The 18,680-nt window shown below is 34.8% G+C and overlaps 1 protein-coding gene across 2 annotated transcripts in view; it reads left to right on the top strand.

Annotated features, from left to right (window-relative positions):
• POF1B (POF1B actin binding protein) overlaps positions 1-18,680 on the top strand; it is a 69,121-nt gene that overhangs the window by 16,449 nt on the left and 33,992 nt on the right. For both annotated transcript variants that reach the window (XM_063084027.1, XM_063084026.1), the window contains exons 4-5: positions 6,249-6,350; positions 10,884-11,066. In XM_063084027.1, coding sequence (XP_062940097.1) covers positions 6,249-6,350; positions 10,884-11,066 — 285 coding nt within the window. The remainder of the gene's footprint in view (positions 1-6,248; positions 6,351-10,883; positions 11,067-18,680) is intronic.

Raw genomic sequence — 18,680 nt, 5'->3', positions numbered from 1 at the left:
TACATATTTTATCCCATTTAATCTTAAAAAGGTGCAAAATCAGAAGCACAGAGCAATTCAATCATTTACTCAATGAATAATTATCGATTGCTTATCATGTTCCAGAAATTTCCCTAAGAGCTGGGGATAGTGCAGTGAACAAAAACAAGGTCCAAACTTTCTTGAAACTTAAATTCATAACTGGCACAAAACCATTCAGTTACAAAGTGACCGATTTGGAACTGAAATTGAACAATGCACAGCTGGAAGAGAAATATTTGCAAATTAAGGACAATTGTGATAGGAAAGTGAATTAGGATGCAGACACTCACCTATGCACTCCCTAACCCATCATGTAGTTACAAAGGCGGAAAAATTAGAAGTACGTAACATATTAGCCTTCTAAGAGCTCATTGTTATGGCTGTGTTCAGCTTACAAACAAGCAAGTAGTTTCTCAGGAAGAAAACCCAGCAGAGGGTTAAAGAAAAATGGCGATTTTAGAGCTTTTAACTCTTTCCATTACTGGGGAATAAAACAAATTTCAGGCCCTATGCTTTGTAAACAAAAATAATCTGACTGGTTTGGCAAAGCAGCTTGAAAATCCTGTCTAATATTTTCCCCATTTTATTTGTCTAAGTATATTCCTTTTTTGTTTGCTCTTTTAAATCTCCCTAGGAAAAGATTCTAGTTTAATTACAATATTTATAATAAGCTGAGTCTCCTAAATGGCAACTTTATCCTCTTTCACCTCCCAGCTTGTCTAATATTTATTTCTCCTCCCTGTAATTAAACTGATCTCAATCCACTTCTGTCATTATGATTTCCTTCTCTGTCTGTTTGGCCGTTTTTATTTTTGGTTGTTCCTGATCTTTCTTATTCTCCATTTGTCGTCATTTTAGTCCAAAGATTTCTGCATTCTGGTTTATAACTTGATCCAGAAATAAAAGAAATACTTTTGTTCTATCAGTGGATAGAATCCAATTGATATTAATCAGTTTAATTAATTTTCCAGTTGTGGAGCTCCTGCTATTGGGAGGACACTGTATAGCCTTCAAATAGAAACAAGGAGATAAAACATATTTCCCAAACCAAAGGAGCATATAGCTCCTTTCAGAAAAGGAAATAAGACATGTCAACAAATAGCTATGTAAAATACATGGTAGAATGTGTGATAGGTGCCCTGAGAGAAATACAGATAAAGTCTTATTGGAGTTCAGAGGTTGGACATAACACATTGTGGAGGAATCAGGGAAGGATTTATTGTGGTATTTTTAACATTGTTGTTAGCATCTTTTTACTAATAAGGAAACTAAAGTTTAAGTAAGTGTGACTTGCTCAGGTCTTCTGACTGAAATTCATCACTCTCTGTCTTTTCTGACAGCTCTTCTGGGGGGGAGGTATCTTTAACAAGATTTGATAGATTATTTGATATGGAGTTTAAAAGAAGAAAAGTTAAATATGTTCCTAAACTTTCCAGCTTAAGACACTGGGATTGTGGTGGCACAATTAAAAGGATTAAGAAGTGAGGGGGCTGGTCCAAAAGTAGTGAGTTATCTCAACTGATTGTTCACAGACAGTTACAGATCGAACTCCTTCTACTTTTCTCCCCCTTCTCACTAGTCACTTCCTGGTTAGTCTTAAAAAAAGAAAGGAAGTGAGGGGGAGGATAAGCTGGTTTGGAAAAGAGGAAGATTGTGAGGTCTGTCAGAACCAGTAGCATTTGAGGTACATGGAAAAGAAGATGCCCAACAGGCAGTTAGAAATGACTTGGAGAAAGGTCACATTTAAGATGGAGACATGGGAATTACTCCCCTTAAAGTTATCATCGAAGCTGTGAAAACAAGTGAGATCACTGAGGAGTAATGGAAAGGTCAGAACCTTGAGAAATCCCTACTCTGAGGGAACAGAAGAAAGGAGTTACTTTCACAGGCAGAGAAGTTGTCAGAGAGGAATTTGGGCACAGAGTAACAGAAGCAAATAGAGAAAGGAGAGGTCAATCATCTCAAATGACCAAAAGGCCTTGGAGGATGAGGTTTGAGCATAGGGTTTGACAATTAAGAAGGTGATATTTGAGAGAGCAGTTTCCGAATCCTTGTGGAGGCAAAATTCAGGTGCAAAAAGTTAATGGGTGAGTAGATTAAAAGGAAGTGGAGGAAATAAGTGAGGATAACTCTTTTGAAAAAGATATTGGTCAAAGGAAGGAGAAATGGGATGGTAAGTAAAGAAGAAAACAGAATCTTGGAGACTTAGGAGAGTTGCAGATAAAGGGAAAGAACGAATAATAGGGAAAGCTAAAGATGCAACAGAGAAAGGAGACACATGGGATAAGACTCTGGAAAAGAAAAGAGGGGATAGGATTACAGGTACAGATACAGAAATGACTTCAGGAAAAAAAGAAGAGTACATCTTTCTCCTTAATGAGCTGGAAGGAGTTTTTTGTGAGAGAAGAGATTTTTATGGCGTGGAGGAAAATGTAAAGATCCCATTGGTTAGGTTATCTTGGTTTTCTCCATAAGTCGAAGGAGAGTGAGGGAGCATGAGCACAGGGGTTTGAGGAAAATGAAAAGATTTGTAACCATAGTTCTAGAGAATTTGATGAAAGCAAGTATGATCACAAAGGTTGGAGTACTTACTTGAAGTTGGATAGCTTGAACTTGTAATGAGCTAAATCAGCTTTTTTTAAAAAAATTTTCTCCAGCAAGGCTTTGTGGCCTGGGAACAGTACAGCAGATGTTGGGGATTACATACTTTGTTAGATGTGAGAACTACTGTTAGAGGTTCTAAAAGTAACAATTAAATTATAAGGGCAGCCATTTTGAAAACACCTGTTAATTTTTAGGGTGGATCCAGCACCAATTCAAATATACAGATTGAAAAAAAAAAAAAACAAAAAACCCTGCCAAAATAGTTAAACTGCCTTATCAGCTCATTTGTTGAGAAATCTAAAAACTCTGATTAAATTTATTTTGCTGGCTTGTTTCACTCACAGTGATTTATTCATATTAATATTTGGTTTTACTTTCTTATAGATTTGGGGAAAATAATAGTCCCCTAAATTTGGAGGTGTTTTTTTTTTTCAGTAAGTCATTTCAAATAATAAGACCAACATGTATTCTCGAGAGAATCAACATTGTTAGTGCCTAAACCACATTTCATCTTTAAAAAAAATAATGGTTCAGCATTTATAGTGAACTTTAGTTCTTAGAGAAGAAAATTTCATGCTTTTGCTAAATTTGTTTTCCCTATCTTGGAAGGTGTTTATATCCCTAAGATAAACATTCATATCACCCCTTCTCACTAAATCATCTGTTCTTTCATTCTCTATGGGGTATTCAAGATGGATAAAGGCCCTGCTCTCAATAAGCGTACTTTTATATATTCTTAAACTTGATATCCCAGAAAAGATCTAATGAGATTCTCAAAAATTATTTTAAATACAGTATGGATTTTAAATATTGTATTACTATGTTATTAAAAACCAGTGCCATTTGTACTTTAAAATTACATATTAAGGTTACTTTAAAATACATTATTTTACTTGATACAAAATACCCTGCATTACTATCCCTATAATAAGGAAACTGAGCAGCAGGGAAGGTTTATGACTTCCTAAGTTTCCATAGTGATGGAGGAAGAACTAAAATACGGTTTTAGAATCGACACATATTTCCCCATTATATCTGCTTCCACTGATTTTAGAAGCCAAACCCAGTAGATTTGTAGTAGTCCAAATCCAATCCACTTTGTAATACTCACCTAATGACATCTCTGAAGCATTTATACTTTCGACCTCCTATTGCTTCCTGAAAATTTCCCTCCTCTTGACTTCTATGATATTTTTCTCTTCTGATTCTCAGACCTCTTAAGACATGTCTAGTTCTGTCATTGGTCTTCACTTGCCTTTTCAGCAGTTGCATAATTTTAACTAGCACTTCTAAGAAGGTGGTTCTGAAATCTATGTCTGCAGTCTTGAACCCCCCCACCCACATAGTTCCAGACTTGTGTTTTCAACTGTATGCTGGGCATCTATACTTGAGTGCCCACCTGTACATTTTTTTGTAAAAGGGCATCTTTGGCAGTTCTTTGAAGTCATCTGATATATGTTAAAGGAATTAATGTGCACTATATACTTTGCTAAGTTTTATTATGAGGAATAAAAATACGAATCAGATCTAGATTCTAATGAGGAGCATGTAAAACTCAATGTATCTCAGTGTTTTTGTTTTTGGTACCATTGGCCATGTAGTAGACTTCTCAAGTTCAGAATCTCAGAGTCATCTTTGTAAAGTACTGTCCTTGATTATTAGGGTTATGTCCTAACTGGTCTCCTCACCTTTACTCTTTTTATTCTCTAATTAATCTTCCTGAAGTAGAATTCCATTCATCTCACACCCCTGTTTAAAAGCACTTAAAGACTTTTCATTGCTTTGGAATCAAGCTCTATCTACCAAGTATGTCCCATATGCACAACTTACACTTCTCCAAACTTGTTGACTTGAATTATTTTGTTTCCATTACTTAGAATACCATTTTCTTCTATTTCCTCATATCCAGAGACTACCTTAAGCTTCTTTCAAATGCCTCCTGATCCAAGTATCTTACCCGAGCACTGCCAGATGAAATTCAACTTTTCTTCTTCTGATCTCTGTCCCATATGTTCTTTCTCTGTACTTCTATGGACATTTGTCACTTGCAACCTTGTATTTCAGATGTTTGTGTTCATATATTATCTAGACTAGGGACTGGCAAAATTTTTCTGTAAAGGGCCAGAGAGTAAATATTTTATATTTTAGGATTTGCTGGCTATATAGGGTATCAGTCTTCTTCTTTCTTTTTCTTTTCTTTTTTTTTTATAGTACTTTAAAAATCTAAATATTAGCTTGAAGACAGTACAATAACAAGGTGTCTGCCACAGTTTGATGAACCCTGATCAATACTAAATGCTCCTGGTAATAAGTCTGATTCATGTTTGCATGCTTTATAGCACTGAGCAAAGTACATTGTGTATAGCAAGTACTCAAACATGTGCTACATAATGGCAAATGAATACCAAAGACGCCCTTTTATAAAAACAAACAAGCACCAAATAGCTTCTAGGGGAATCTTTCTAAATATATCCATCTTTAGACTTAATAATTCATCAACTAGTCAAATTTAGTCACTTGCACATTTGTTTTGCCAAAGTATCCAAGGAATATTTACTTAAAACACCTTTTATTCAAACTTGAATATAAGAGGTATTTAGCTTTTGGTTCAAGAATGTCTTGACTTCTCAACAACCAGTGTTTTAGTCCAGTTGTTCTAAGAGTATGTACAATAACAGACTATAAAAATGCTAGTACATTTTGTTGATTTTGAAATGGTCCTAAATACATTAACTGGTAACAGGATTGGCCATCCCTCCTTCTGTACTATTCCCTTATATTACAAAACTGATGAACACAATTATTTTTTTGATAACAAAACAACAAACAAACAAGCCCAGCTCTCCCTACCCAAGTAAAGACTCAAATGCAAACCAAAAGAAGTGAAAAGGATATAGTCTGGTCTGATTCTTATTAGTCCTTCCCTGGTTTCTTTCAGATCTTGGACACATCACCAGCCTTTATTTCATTGGCTGACTGACATCTTCTAAGCACTTGGCTAATCCTGCAGCAATTTAGTTGATTATACAGAGAGATACAGTGGCTCTTAAAGCCTCTACTCTGTTCTCAATATTCAAAACATATGTTGTACTTACAGTCTTAGCCTTGATTATAATCACAAGTAACAATTGTACACTTCAAGGGCACCCAAATTGAGTTCCAGAAAAAATAAATTAGTATAGCTCTGCCTACTTTATATCTTTGTATTGCTGAATTATGTTTATTTCGCATTTCTCCGATAACACTTTTGCATAGAAAGAAACCTGCCAGTGAACCCAGTTTAAATGAGGTTGACCTCATGCTTGTCTACCTCTGATGGAACTCATTATATTTTGACTTAGGAACAGAAAAAAAAAAATCTTTCCTCCTTCTTCTACTCTCCCCAAAAGACTTTGTTAAACCTGGTAAAAAGTAGTAGGAGAAATCTGGATTGTTTGCTTTGATAAAATGGACTGTCTTTACTACTATTTCCTTACATCTGTTAAAACCTTATTGGAATATCATTCCACTCTCCTCCTAAAGTCTGCCACTACCTCAGAGGCTATTAGAGACTGGATAGTTGCTTAAGGTTTCTCTGAAAAGATACTTTTCAAAGCAAAACATAGTCTTTACTGTCTCTATAGGAACCACTGTCTCCATTCCTAAGAGGAAGCCATTTCATCCCAGGAAACAATGTCATTTATGAAAAAACAATTAGAAAAGTGGAGAAGCTAAATATGGATCAGGTAAGTAATATGTGTTTTAAAACTTGTTTTATAAGTATATAATTTTGAATTATGAATATTTTAATAAAGATAAAATGACATTCAATTGTCAAGTGCCAGGCAAGACACCATGAGTTATAATAATATGTTATTATGTCCACAGCCCTTCATGCCATTCTTAATACTTTCAAATTTGTTTTTTCATGTGAAGTATTATTGTTTCCATTTTACTGAAAGAGAAACTGAAGTCAAGATATGTGAATTCACATATAAAATTAATGGTAGAATCTGAACTTAATGTAGATATCCCACTGCCTTGTATGTTTCTTTTTAAACTGATCTCACAAAAGTCATAATTTAAAACATAATTTTTACTAATTCATTTAATATAAATGAATTTTAAATGAATAATATATGTAAACAGATATGTAAAATACCATGTACTGTAAAAGATCTAGAAAACTAAAGTTTCAAGCCCCATTTAAAAAATTCCAGTAAGCTTAATGAGAGACCAAGTACAAGATACAAAACTGCAGCAGGACCATGGTAATCCCATGGCCTCTAGAGACCCAAATCCTTCATGCAGAGTTGTTACTGTAACCAAAAACGTTTCACATGGCTCTGCTCAGTAGGCACAAGCATGTCCAGCCCAGATAAAGCCTGGGACTTGTCTTTTGGACTTTCTTGAACTAGGAGAGTGTATTAGTTTCTTAGGGCTGCTGTAACAAAGTATCACAAACTGGGTGATTTAAAAAAACAGAAGTGTATTGTCTCACTGTTCTGTGGCCAGAAGTCTGAAATCATTGTGTGGTCAGGGTCATGATCCCCCTGAAGCTGCCAGAGAAGGAATTCCCCCATGCCTGTTTTCTAACTTCTGGTAGCCTCAGGCATTCCTTGGCTTATAGATGCATCACTCCAATCCTCTGTCTTCACGTGCATGTCTTCACATCGTCTTCTCTCTGTACATGTCTGTCTGTGTTCAAATTTCCCATTTTCATAAGGACACCAGTTATTAGATTAAAGCCTATCCTAATGACTCCATTTTAACTTGATTACCTCTGTAAAGACCCTATTTCCAAATAAGGTCACATTCTGAGTTACTGGGTATTATGACTTCATATCTTCAGCGCGGGGTGTTACAATTCAACCCATAACAGGCAGTTAAATAATATCAAATTTTGATAACAAAATCATTTTTCTCTGATACAAATGAAACTGACTAAAATATACTAGATATTTATTTTTACCCTTCCTGGAATGAGAACACATTTTATTTTTATGAGCACTTGAATCTGGTAACAACTGCCTATAAGTGCTCATAAAAATGAAATTGCTTACTTGAAGCCAAGTAATAATGAAATGGAGTAAACTCGCAGAATCATAAACATCCAAATCTTTAAGATTTTGGTTTGCTTGGAAAGCTAGATATAGTCTGAAGGTTTTGGTATGGTTTGCATTGAAGGCATATTTTCCAGAAGAGCAGCATAATATTTCTGGTCATGATGATACAAAGTAGAAACATTTAATCAACTCTCTGTTCTTCAAGGGACATTTTCCTTAAGCTGTCAAATTATACCATCTGTCCTTTATCCAACTGAGCTGCTAAAACAATAAGTTTGACACATTTTAAATAGTAAGGAATGTTTGAGGCACATCATTCCATGCTACTTCCAGCTTCTTGTTTCAAAGAAAATAAACAGCTTTTCTAATTCTTGGTCTCTAGCGTAAAAGATTGAATATCCTGTGCATTATTATTGCTCTGTAGCTGGAAGAAGAGCGCTCCTTTAAGAGAACACTGATGCTGCTTACTGTTAACTTGAATGTTTACTTGTTTATGCCCACTTTTTCTTATTAATGGCTTAAACAATTTGGGAGTTTGGAACTGCCATGGAAGCTGCCCAAGATAAAAGCAACCACATAGATGGAACAAACTAAAAGTGTTTTGCCCTAGTTGAGTTTCCTCAGTGATGGATATATGCTAGGACAGCTGTATAAAGCAGAGTCTGAAGGAACCTGCTTACTGTCACATGTGACCAAATCCAATAGGACTAGCTCTTAGGAGATGAGACCAGTCCAAGAAAAAAGAGATCTTTGTAGTGGAAGAGTGGTAAAGTGGTGCCAGTTTTGAAATAATTCCGAATTCATATGATTTGTATTCTGCATAATTCTTTTTTTTTCTATCAAAGAGAAAAAATCTATGATGAATCAGAAATGTTTGATCTTTTGTACTTTGAAAATTCAGTTTATGATATGCTCCAAAAGTATGATTAATATATGAACGTCTTGCTTTAGAACTTTTTGTAGTCAGGTGTAAGAATCGAAAACTGCAAACTGAAAACCTGCTAAGACTTCTGTGCTACCAATGCAGAGTTCAGAAGCCAAATAGGATCAGGGAAACTGCAAGGCACCCCAGATGATGGAAATGTCAGAGTTCTAGTCCAGAGTCAACTAACATATTAGCAAAGGAAGATGATCGAGAAATGGGTTTTGTTTTCTTAATTGCCTTCTGTGGATGCGTCCTTTCCAGGTATTTTCTTAACTTTTTTTGAGGAACGCACATTTTCTTTTTCCTTCAGGAGAGATTCTACTTCAATAGTGTACAAGCTTCCCACTGAATGGTGGTCTTCTAAGACTGTCAGTGTGACTTTCTCCTAATACAATATATGGAAATATTTCATAACATAAAATAACAGATAATACATTCACCCCCCAAATTTGTACAAATTTGCTGATAGCATAGAGTTAGTTTCCTAATCTGTAAAGATCTTAGTGCTAGCATACTTGTGAAGTGAGTCGTGTTTGAAAAGAGTCTAGGGAAAAGGATTCCATGAATTGATTCTATGACCTTTATTATCTATATGTCTACAAAGACAACTTCTATTTGTAAAATGTGCTTCTTTATATATTTTTTGTTTCTTTCAAAATATTTTTTGGATACATGAAAAGGTAATTTGTATACATGGTAGAAATGTTCGAAGAGAATAAAAAGAATATTTAAAAAGTAAAAACAAAGTTATACAGTGAAAAATAAGCCTATCTGGACTTTGTTTTCCCCAGTTTCTCTTCTCAGAGGCAGCTACTCCTAAAAGTTTTTTGGTCTATGCATATAAAAGCAGTTGTGCATGTTTGTAAATATATATATGTACATTTTTAAAAATGTTACACCAGAGAGAACATGCTATATTCATTCTTCTGCACTTTGGGTTTCTTTTCATTTAATGTAGCTTGAAAATTATTTCATATAAAAATTTGAAAAAGTGAAATGCTTTACTATGTTAATGTAGATCAACTTTCCACAGTCAAAAGAAAATACAGCATTGAATCTATACTTTCAAAGTTAATTTTATGTGCAGGAATGTGGCATTTGATTCAAAATAGAGTATTTTTTCCTTTGAAAATAGGCTTCCAGATGCCTCTTATCAAAGTAGAAGAATAACAAAAGAATATAGCAAATTCAGGTATACCTGAAACCTCCAGATATCTTTTCTTAGTCTGTGCTCTATACTTATTAGAAAAAAAAAAAAAAAAAAAAGCCATGACAAACAGGCAAAGAGCAAAGATTTAGTTTAAAAACAACATATTCCAGAATATCTTGAGGTAAGTACAAATTCAGCCTAATAGCCCGAAAGAAATATCAGCTGGAAATCATGAGTTCCAGTCTCAGTTTTGCCATTAATTAGCCATGTCATTGTAAGTATGAGAACCATCTTAATTTTCTGAGCCTCAGGCTTTTTTCCCCCCACCTGAAAATTTGGTAGGGTAGATGATGATAAGCTTGATGATGATGATGATGTAATGATGAGAATAATAATAAATGTTTATTACCTACTTTGTACTAGGCAATTTACAGACGTTAGTTCATTTATTCCTCGCAATGCAATGAGACTCTTACAAATCCCCACTTTTACAAATGAGGAAACCGAAGCTCATAACTGTCGCATATACAGTTTCCCCAAATCACAGAGCAAGTGGTATAGTCAGAGTTAGAATCCATGTTTTCTGGATCTGAAGCTTTAATCATTGGCTTTAAATCTTTTCTTTAAATTCATGCCCGATTTTCTTAAGCATAAGGACTTTGCTCCCCCACTGCGACTCTAATATGCTTCCTGACATTAAAAATCACTACATTATATTATTTTCTAATTTTACATTCACCTACATCTTCAGTATTATAGTATTATTATATAATTGGATACTGAAGTGCCTGTTGAATCATCAAAGAAAGATTAAATAATATTAATATTCATATTCATTATAGTTTTAGTGTTCAGTATAACTGGAATATTAATTTAATCAGAGCATGCATTCCCTGGTCAATCTAGATAAGTATTTGTATGGTCACAGCTGCCTGATCAAATAAAAATAGAATTCAGTGCAAATTTTCCCAATGGAAAAATTTGAAATCATAATACATCATTAATTGAAACTAAATCTTAGGGTTTGAATTATTGTGTGGAAGAACACATACATTTCTAAAAATGATTTCAGTTATTTTTTTCTTTATTAGTAATTTTTATTCTCAGTGACTGTTATTGGCATGTGTATTTGCTTCAGGAATGCTATCCTCAGGTTCAGTGCCATCATCACATTGTCCAAGAGCCTCAAATCATCTACTCTCCACACTGTCAACAATCCCATCCGAGCCAGCAAATCCAAACCATCATGGGAAGTGATTCAATTTCTTCAAACATTGGAAATGAACTGTGCCATGGTGGATCAAACCAGATACATGAGCAGGTGAGATCAATCAACTGATTTATTGTCAAACTGAAACAACATTCATGAACCCTTCTCACACCATTGTACAGGTACCCACATTAAATTTTCATCAAAATATTGAGGAGTTATACCACTGGTATTTGTGTTTTGGGATAGCATTTTTAAAACAATTTTTTCCATTTCTTCTCAGAAGACAAAACCATTCAGGTGCACTAATACTTTAAATCTAGAGGTAAGTTATGAACCGATTAATTTCTTAGCTGATCCTCGCTTCTAAAATCAGCCCAACAGTTTTGCAACACTAAATATTTTCATTTAAATCAAAAATGAATTAGAAATGATATTTTCTAAGATGATTGTAATGGTCACATTTCACAAGCTGGAATTACTTCCTGTACGTCTTCTTTGAGAATATATTATATTAACTCAAGTCAGAATAGACATATATTTTATTGTATATTACATCAACAAAATAGAAACTACAACTTAGTTGCTAAGGAGAAATCTCCTGGGATACAACCTCAGTGACTAATTTTATGTTATGAAGATGTTGGAATCTTGTAAACATCTGCTAAACAAATGTTAAAGGAAAAAAGATTTTCTTGTATCCTGGTAAAACTAACAATAATAACTGCAACAATGGGGAATCAGCCATATTTGTATTTTTTTCAGTTCTCGAATTGACCTTTCTCACAGGCAACTCTTACTAAAAGACAAAAGAAAATAAGAAAAAATAAGGAAGCCTGCCTGCATAAGAATCTGATAGTTTTATGTTAAATATACATAAGATTATTTCTAAGGACTGAAAGTTTGAAATATGTACTTTGGCCATATTGGTCAAAAAAAAAAAAAAAACTACAAAAGATTTAAAATCCATGTTTTTCCCATCAAAAAAAAAAAAAAAGCCTAAAATTGTCTTCCCTCTGAGGATCTGCATGGAAATATTGACTTCTAGAATAACTCTAAAACACAATACAGCGGGTGTTGAATTTCTTACATTAAATGGATTAGTAATGACCATAGAAAGCCATTTTATTAGATTAAATCATTTGAAATTGTAATTTTTATAGGTCAAAATTGGTCAAATATCAACAACTTCACACAATTTAGTCTAATCCTTAATTTTGCTTTGCCGTAGTCTCCTCTAATAGGGAAAAGTGGCAAGCACATAAAACATAATACAAAGTAAAGTGTTGTCTGTCTTAAAAGAGGAACAAACAGCATGCTTTGAGAACAGAGGAGAGAAGAAATTAATTTCAGTTGGGAGATCAAGGAAGTCTTTGTTGAGTAGGTGGGAATTGACTTGGGCTTTGAAAAATGGGTAGAATTTCTATATATGGTATTGTGGTATTGCAGGAAGATAATGCTCTAGGAAGAGGAAATCACACAAACAAAGTCATAGATTTGGGCAAAAACAATTTGGGTCCCAGGACTAGTTTGTGGTTTAATTCGTGTGGCATGGAAGACGTGATAAGGAGTACTGGGGTGTAGTGTTAACATGATATGTTAAGGCAGGTCATGAGATCCTTGAGTGTTAAGTTAAAAACTTTGGGCTTTCTTTAGTAGGCAATGGAGAGTGATTGAAGGTTATTGAGTAGGAAAATACTGATAGGTGTGCTTTACGGGATTAGCTCTAGTAGCTTTGTACAAGATAGACTAGCATATTGATTAATTTTCTTCTCATAATGATCAGATTAGAAAGATTGTCTTTATTGTTGAGATAAAGAAACTGAGGTTCAAAGATGTTATGTCACTAGCAAAGTCTTACACAGCTAGCATCTGGTGGAGCCAGGATTCATCCATAAATAGCCTGACTCCAGAGTCCATCTATAGTCTCCTCTTGAATTTGGGTCAGGTATGTAGAGAGTCCTTGATCAATAGTGTAACCATGAATAGAGCACTAGATTAAGAGGAGTCTGTCACTGGGTAGGTTTTGGTGATATAACAGAAAGTGAGCTAACTTCGGGATAGGAAAACCTGGGCTCCATCCTAACTCAGTCCCTTTTAAGCTAAGAATAATATTAAATCTCTCAGTAACATTCTCATCCATAAAATTTGGGTAGTAATGTCTAACTCACAGGGTTGAGGTAAAGACACAATGGAAATATATGCTGAAATTTTTTCATGAACTAGAAAGTGGACAACATGAAAAAAATTGCCAGGAGAAAGATTTGTGCAGAGAAGGCTATAAGAACCTGTTTCGGTAGTCTACATACGAAACTTACACTAGAATAATGACAGTAGGAATGGTGTGAGGGACAATTATCAGAGAAAGGAACAATATTACATGATTAAGAATTGTACCCAGTAACAATAGTAAACTTATAATATCTGTTCACTAGCTTAGTACATCTGATAATGTATTTGACCAGACTATGTATTTCTTACTTAGAAAATGGGCATGGATAGGTAACCAATATATTACTTTCTATTTTATTATTCATTCTGCAGTTTGAGATTCCTATGTAGCTTTTGTAATGGCTGGAAGCTTTTTGTGTAGATACAGTTTTTCTGCTTTTTCAATATTTTATGAGGATAAACTTTAGGTGCTGCTGAAAATAGAATAGTGCCCTAGGAAGTTTAGAGTTAGTAATTCCACTTGTATGGATTACATAGGATTGGATCTATTCCCGCTCAGAGTAACCTGGTTGTGCAGATCCCATGGACAAGGAAGGGCAGAGAGAGAGTTTTCTCACCTGGGCGCCTTGATGTTTACATGTCCCCTGGAGTTGTGATATGTGTTTGGAAGAGTCTCTTTAAAGGGTAATAGAGCAGACATAATTTAGACTCATTTAAAACTATAGTTTGGCCCATTTTTAGAGTTCGTGTCTAGAGTTCAATTGTAATTTGGAGGTAGCATGGTAAAGTGAAAAGGACACAGGCTTTCAATTCAATTATCTGAGTTTATAAAACTTTATTTTGCTGAGCAGCATGACCTTCAGCAGTTGAGTTAACTGGACTGAACCTCAGTTTCATCTATAAAAGGGGAAGAATAATACTTTAGTTTACAGTATATCCTACAAGAGGATTAAATGAAATGAAATATGTAAACTACCTTTCTTAGTGCCAAGCACACAATAGATGCTCAAATGAATGTTTGATTCTTGACCTTCTTACACCCCAACCCCAGACCCCAAATGTTTCAAAGCATCAATATACAAAATCAGTTCCATGTAATACTATTTCCGGATGAAACTAAATTACCTTTAAAGTGCTTTTCCCAAAGCAAAAGGCATTAAAATATTTTTCAAAATCAGATGGCCAAAAACCTGGCTTTACAATACTTTTTTTATAGAACTAATTTATGTATGTTTTCCATGGTCCTCCCTAGCAACATCATCATTTTGGTTTCAAACTCAAAATATTACTAGTCACATATCCTTCACTGAAGAAATTCAGAATAACATACTTTGATCATTTTCCTGACATTAGCAACGAACAGATAATTTCACACGTTAGTGGTAGGGAAAAGCTTGGCTGAACTCATTTTACAAGTTGTCATACAGGTAATGAACATAAGAAAGACTCAAATAATTATGTATACTGTGAGAGCAACTCTTTTCTGGCTTCATTCAACAGGGATTTGCTGATGGTCCATTATGTTCCAGGCACTATTTGAGATGATAGGAATAAAATGATGAGTAAAACAGGTACAGTCTCTGTCCTTAGTGATCTTAAAGTCTAATAGTGGACAGACAACTTACCATTCCATCTTTAAGTAAAAGAAATATGTCAAAAGTCATAGAATAACTCATCTACTACCTTATCCATACCTTGCCACAAAGCACTGGTAAACCTGGAAAAGTAGTTTTCTAAAGTCCCATCTATGGTCTTGGTATCTCTGGTCTTTTCTTGTTCTTCAAAAATGAAAAAAGAAGGCAAGAATTCCAAGGAGTGGAGAGTGTAGGAGCTGAGAAATCAACCTATATCCAACTCTTTGTTCTCTCCAGTCTTGTGTTCCATTGGACTGTGCACAACACAGAGGAGGGATAGTCTCCTATACTATAATGTTCAGGGCCGGCCCCGTGGCACACTCGGGAGAGTGCAGCGCTTGGGAGCGCACGAGCGCTCCCGCCGCGGGTTCGGATCCTATATAGGAATGGCCGGTGCGCTCACTGGCTTCACCGGCTGAGCACAGTGCGGACGACACCAAGCCAAGGGTTGCGATCCCCTTACCAGTCACAAAAAGACAAAAAAAAAAAAAAATCTTCAGTGATGAGTTATAAGAGAATAGGTGCCATGGGAGGCTTCTCTTTTTCCAGACACTCGTATAATTCCTATAACAATGGCCACAAAGCATTTGTAAGCAATGTGAAGGCTCCTGTTATTTTATTTATTTATTTATTTATTGAAACGATTGTATATATCTGTGGGGTGCAGTGTTGAATATCAATACATGTGTGCAATATGTGATGCTCAAATCAGGATAATTAGCATATTCAACATGACACAATGTAATCATTTTGGGGGGCCCTTTACAATTCCTCCCTAACCTCCCCATCTTCCTCCCCTTTCCCGCCTCTAATGGTCTCAGTTCTGTTCTCTCCCTTTGAAAGTTCAACGAATTATTGTGATTGTTGTATCTTTCTTTCTTTTTGACATTTTTTTATTGAAACATATACATATTTGTGGGGTACAGATTTGAATATCAATATCTGTGTACAGTTTGTAGTGATCAAATCAGGATAATTATTATACTAATGTTTACAAAATGTAATCAATCTTTGTGACCCTCAACCAATTTCTTGCTAACCCCCCTTCACATCCCCCTCTCCCATCTGTAATAACCATAATTCTTTTTTTTTGAAAGTTCAACATATTATGATTGTTCTTTCTTTCTTTTCCTTTCTTTTATTTATCTATTTATTTATTTTTTAGCTCCCACTTATGAGTGAGGACATGTGGTATTTCTCTTTCTGTGTCTGGCTTATTTCACTTAATGTAATTTTCTCTAAGTTCATCCACGTTGCTATGAATGACAGAATGAAATTCTTTTTTATTGTGAGGTAGTATTCCATGGAGTATATATACCACATTTTCCTTACCCCATCATTTGACGATGGACATTTAGGTTAGATCCAACTCTTGCTATTGTAAATAGAACTGTGATAAACATGGGAGTGCAGGTACCTCTTCGATATGATGATTTCCATTCCTTTGGGTGTACATCCAGCAGTGGGATTGCTGGTTCATATGGCAGTTCTATCTATAGTTGTTTGAGGAAGCTCCATACCGTTTTCCATAAGGGCTGCACTAATTTATAGTCCCTCAATTTTCGTAGGAGGGTTTCCCTTTTTCTGAATCCTTGCCAGCATTTGTTATTTTCTGTTGATAATAGCCAGTCTAACTGGGGTGAGATGATGCTTAGTGATGTTGAGCATTTTTTCATGTGTCTGCTGGCCATTTATATATCTTCTTTGAGAAATGCCTATTCAGCTCCTTTCCCCGTTTTTTAATGGGGTTACTTGTTTTTTTGCTGTTGTTTGCATTCCTTGTATATTCTGGATATTAATCCCTGTCTGATGCATAGTTTGAAAATATTTTCTCCCATTCTATAGGTTGTATTTTTGCTTTGTTAATTGCTTCTTTTGTGGTGCAAAAGCTTTTGAGTTTGATATAATCCCATTTGTTTATGTTTTCTTTTGTTGCTTGTGCTTTTGGGGTCTTATTCATAAAGTCTTTGCCCAGTCTTACTTCCTGAAGTGTTTATACTATGATTTCATTTAGGAGTTTCATAGTTTCAGGTCTTATATTTAAGTCTTTAAATCCATTTTGAGTTGATTTTGATATATGGTGAGAGGTACGGGTCTAGTTTCATTCTCCAACATGTGGATGCCCAGTTTACTCAGCACCATTTATTGAAGAGAATTCTATACCCCAATGTGTGTCCTTGGTATCTTTGTTGGCTGTAAGTATGTGGGTTGATTTCAATTCTGTTTCATTGGTCCGAGTGTCTGTTTCTATGCCAGTACCATGCTGTTTTGGTTACTATAGCTTTGTGGCATAATTTGAAGTCAAGTAGTATAATGCCTACAACTTTATTTTTTTGTTCAGGATTGCTTTGGCTATTCAGAGTCTTTGGTTGTTCTATATGAATGTTAGGATTGTTTTTTCTATTTCTGTGAAGAATATCATTGGTATTTTTGTGGGGAATTGCATTGAATCTGGAGATCGCTTTGGGTGGTATGGACATTTTCACAATGTTGATTCTTCCAATCCAAGAGCATAGAATGTTAAAGACAATATCTTTACTCTCAAGCAGCTGAGAGTCTTATAGAAAATTTAACAATTGTCTTCCACTCCTTGTGTCATTATTCTAATAGCAAATTGTCCATATGCCTTAAATTAAATAAAACCATTATTTGCATGATGGTTTAACAATTTATGAAGCACTTTATCCCCTATTTAATTTCATCTGAACTTCCAGCAACTTTATAAAATAGGTACTAAGTTATCTACATTTTACAGTTGAGGAAACTGGGGTTCAGAGAAGATAAGCAATTTACTTAACCCACAACTACAAAGTGAGAGATCCAATCTGGGTGAGTAAACACCCAGAGGCAGGAAGAGCATGGTGTGTGCGAAGGACAGTGAAATGTACTATGACTGGAGCAAAAAACATATTGGGAAATAGAAAGTGTAACTGTATATACATTTAAAGATTTTATTTTGAATACATAGAGATATATGGATCTATACCTATTTTCACATATTATCTATATCTATATATGCACTACTTGTTAATTCTGTGAGATTTAAACATACTATGTGATGATATTGACTTTACAGGTTTATGTATCTACTCATGCCTTCATATAGGAGACTTTATTTAAGAGATAATCCCGACCTCCTTTGAAAGCAACTTCAAAGCGTTCATAGACGAGATAACTAACGTTGCAGTGTATTTATCCATACTTTTAAAAATGTGAATATATATCCCTTAATAAAGATGTAATAGATTTCACCGTATTTTGTATCCTGCTTTTTTTCACTGAACAATATTTTGTAAACTGTTTTTCATGTCACAGACGTGATTATGAAAGCTCATCTTTACTTACTTTGCAATCTTTCCATTTGCCTCAGCATGCATGATTTTTTAGGATCTGTATTCAGAGGACAGGCTGAAAAAGAAGTATCAGTGGTCAAATTTGAAGTCCATTTATCATCTATATACTTGGGAATTAATGTGTTTTTAGGGCATCTTGTTCCCCACACAATAGCAAAGGTAATGTGGAGTGCAACGTAAGTTATTATCCTCCTGGCAGTGTGTCTTGAGGGTGCTCCCAAGGTAGTCAACAATATTGAAAAGATTGGTACCAAAGGTTATGAAGCCAACAGAATATGTCTTCTTTAGGGCAATATTCATAATAATTTGTGCCTAGGATTTCAGATGTCTCTGAGGTTATGAATTTTCTACACTTGGCCTTGGATATTCTTTCCAATGTCTGATTCAGTCCAGATAATAAATGGATGGAGTCCAACAAGAAATACATAAAAACACATTAAATCAAACAAGTCTATTTAATCTAACTTTAAGATATGCTAATAAATCGAGCAGGCTTTCACTGAAAATATGTAAGTCCAAATGAAAGTAATTCTTCTATAGTCAGTATAATTCAAATAATTCACATA

This window comes from Cynocephalus volans, chromosome X, assembly GCF_027409185.1.
Source record: "Cynocephalus volans isolate mCynVol1 chromosome X, mCynVol1.pri, whole genome shotgun sequence".
Taxonomy (NCBI): Eukaryota; Metazoa; Chordata; class Mammalia; order Dermoptera; family Cynocephalidae; genus Cynocephalus; species Cynocephalus volans.
This window is presented reverse-complemented; position numbering and strand designations above follow the sequence as displayed.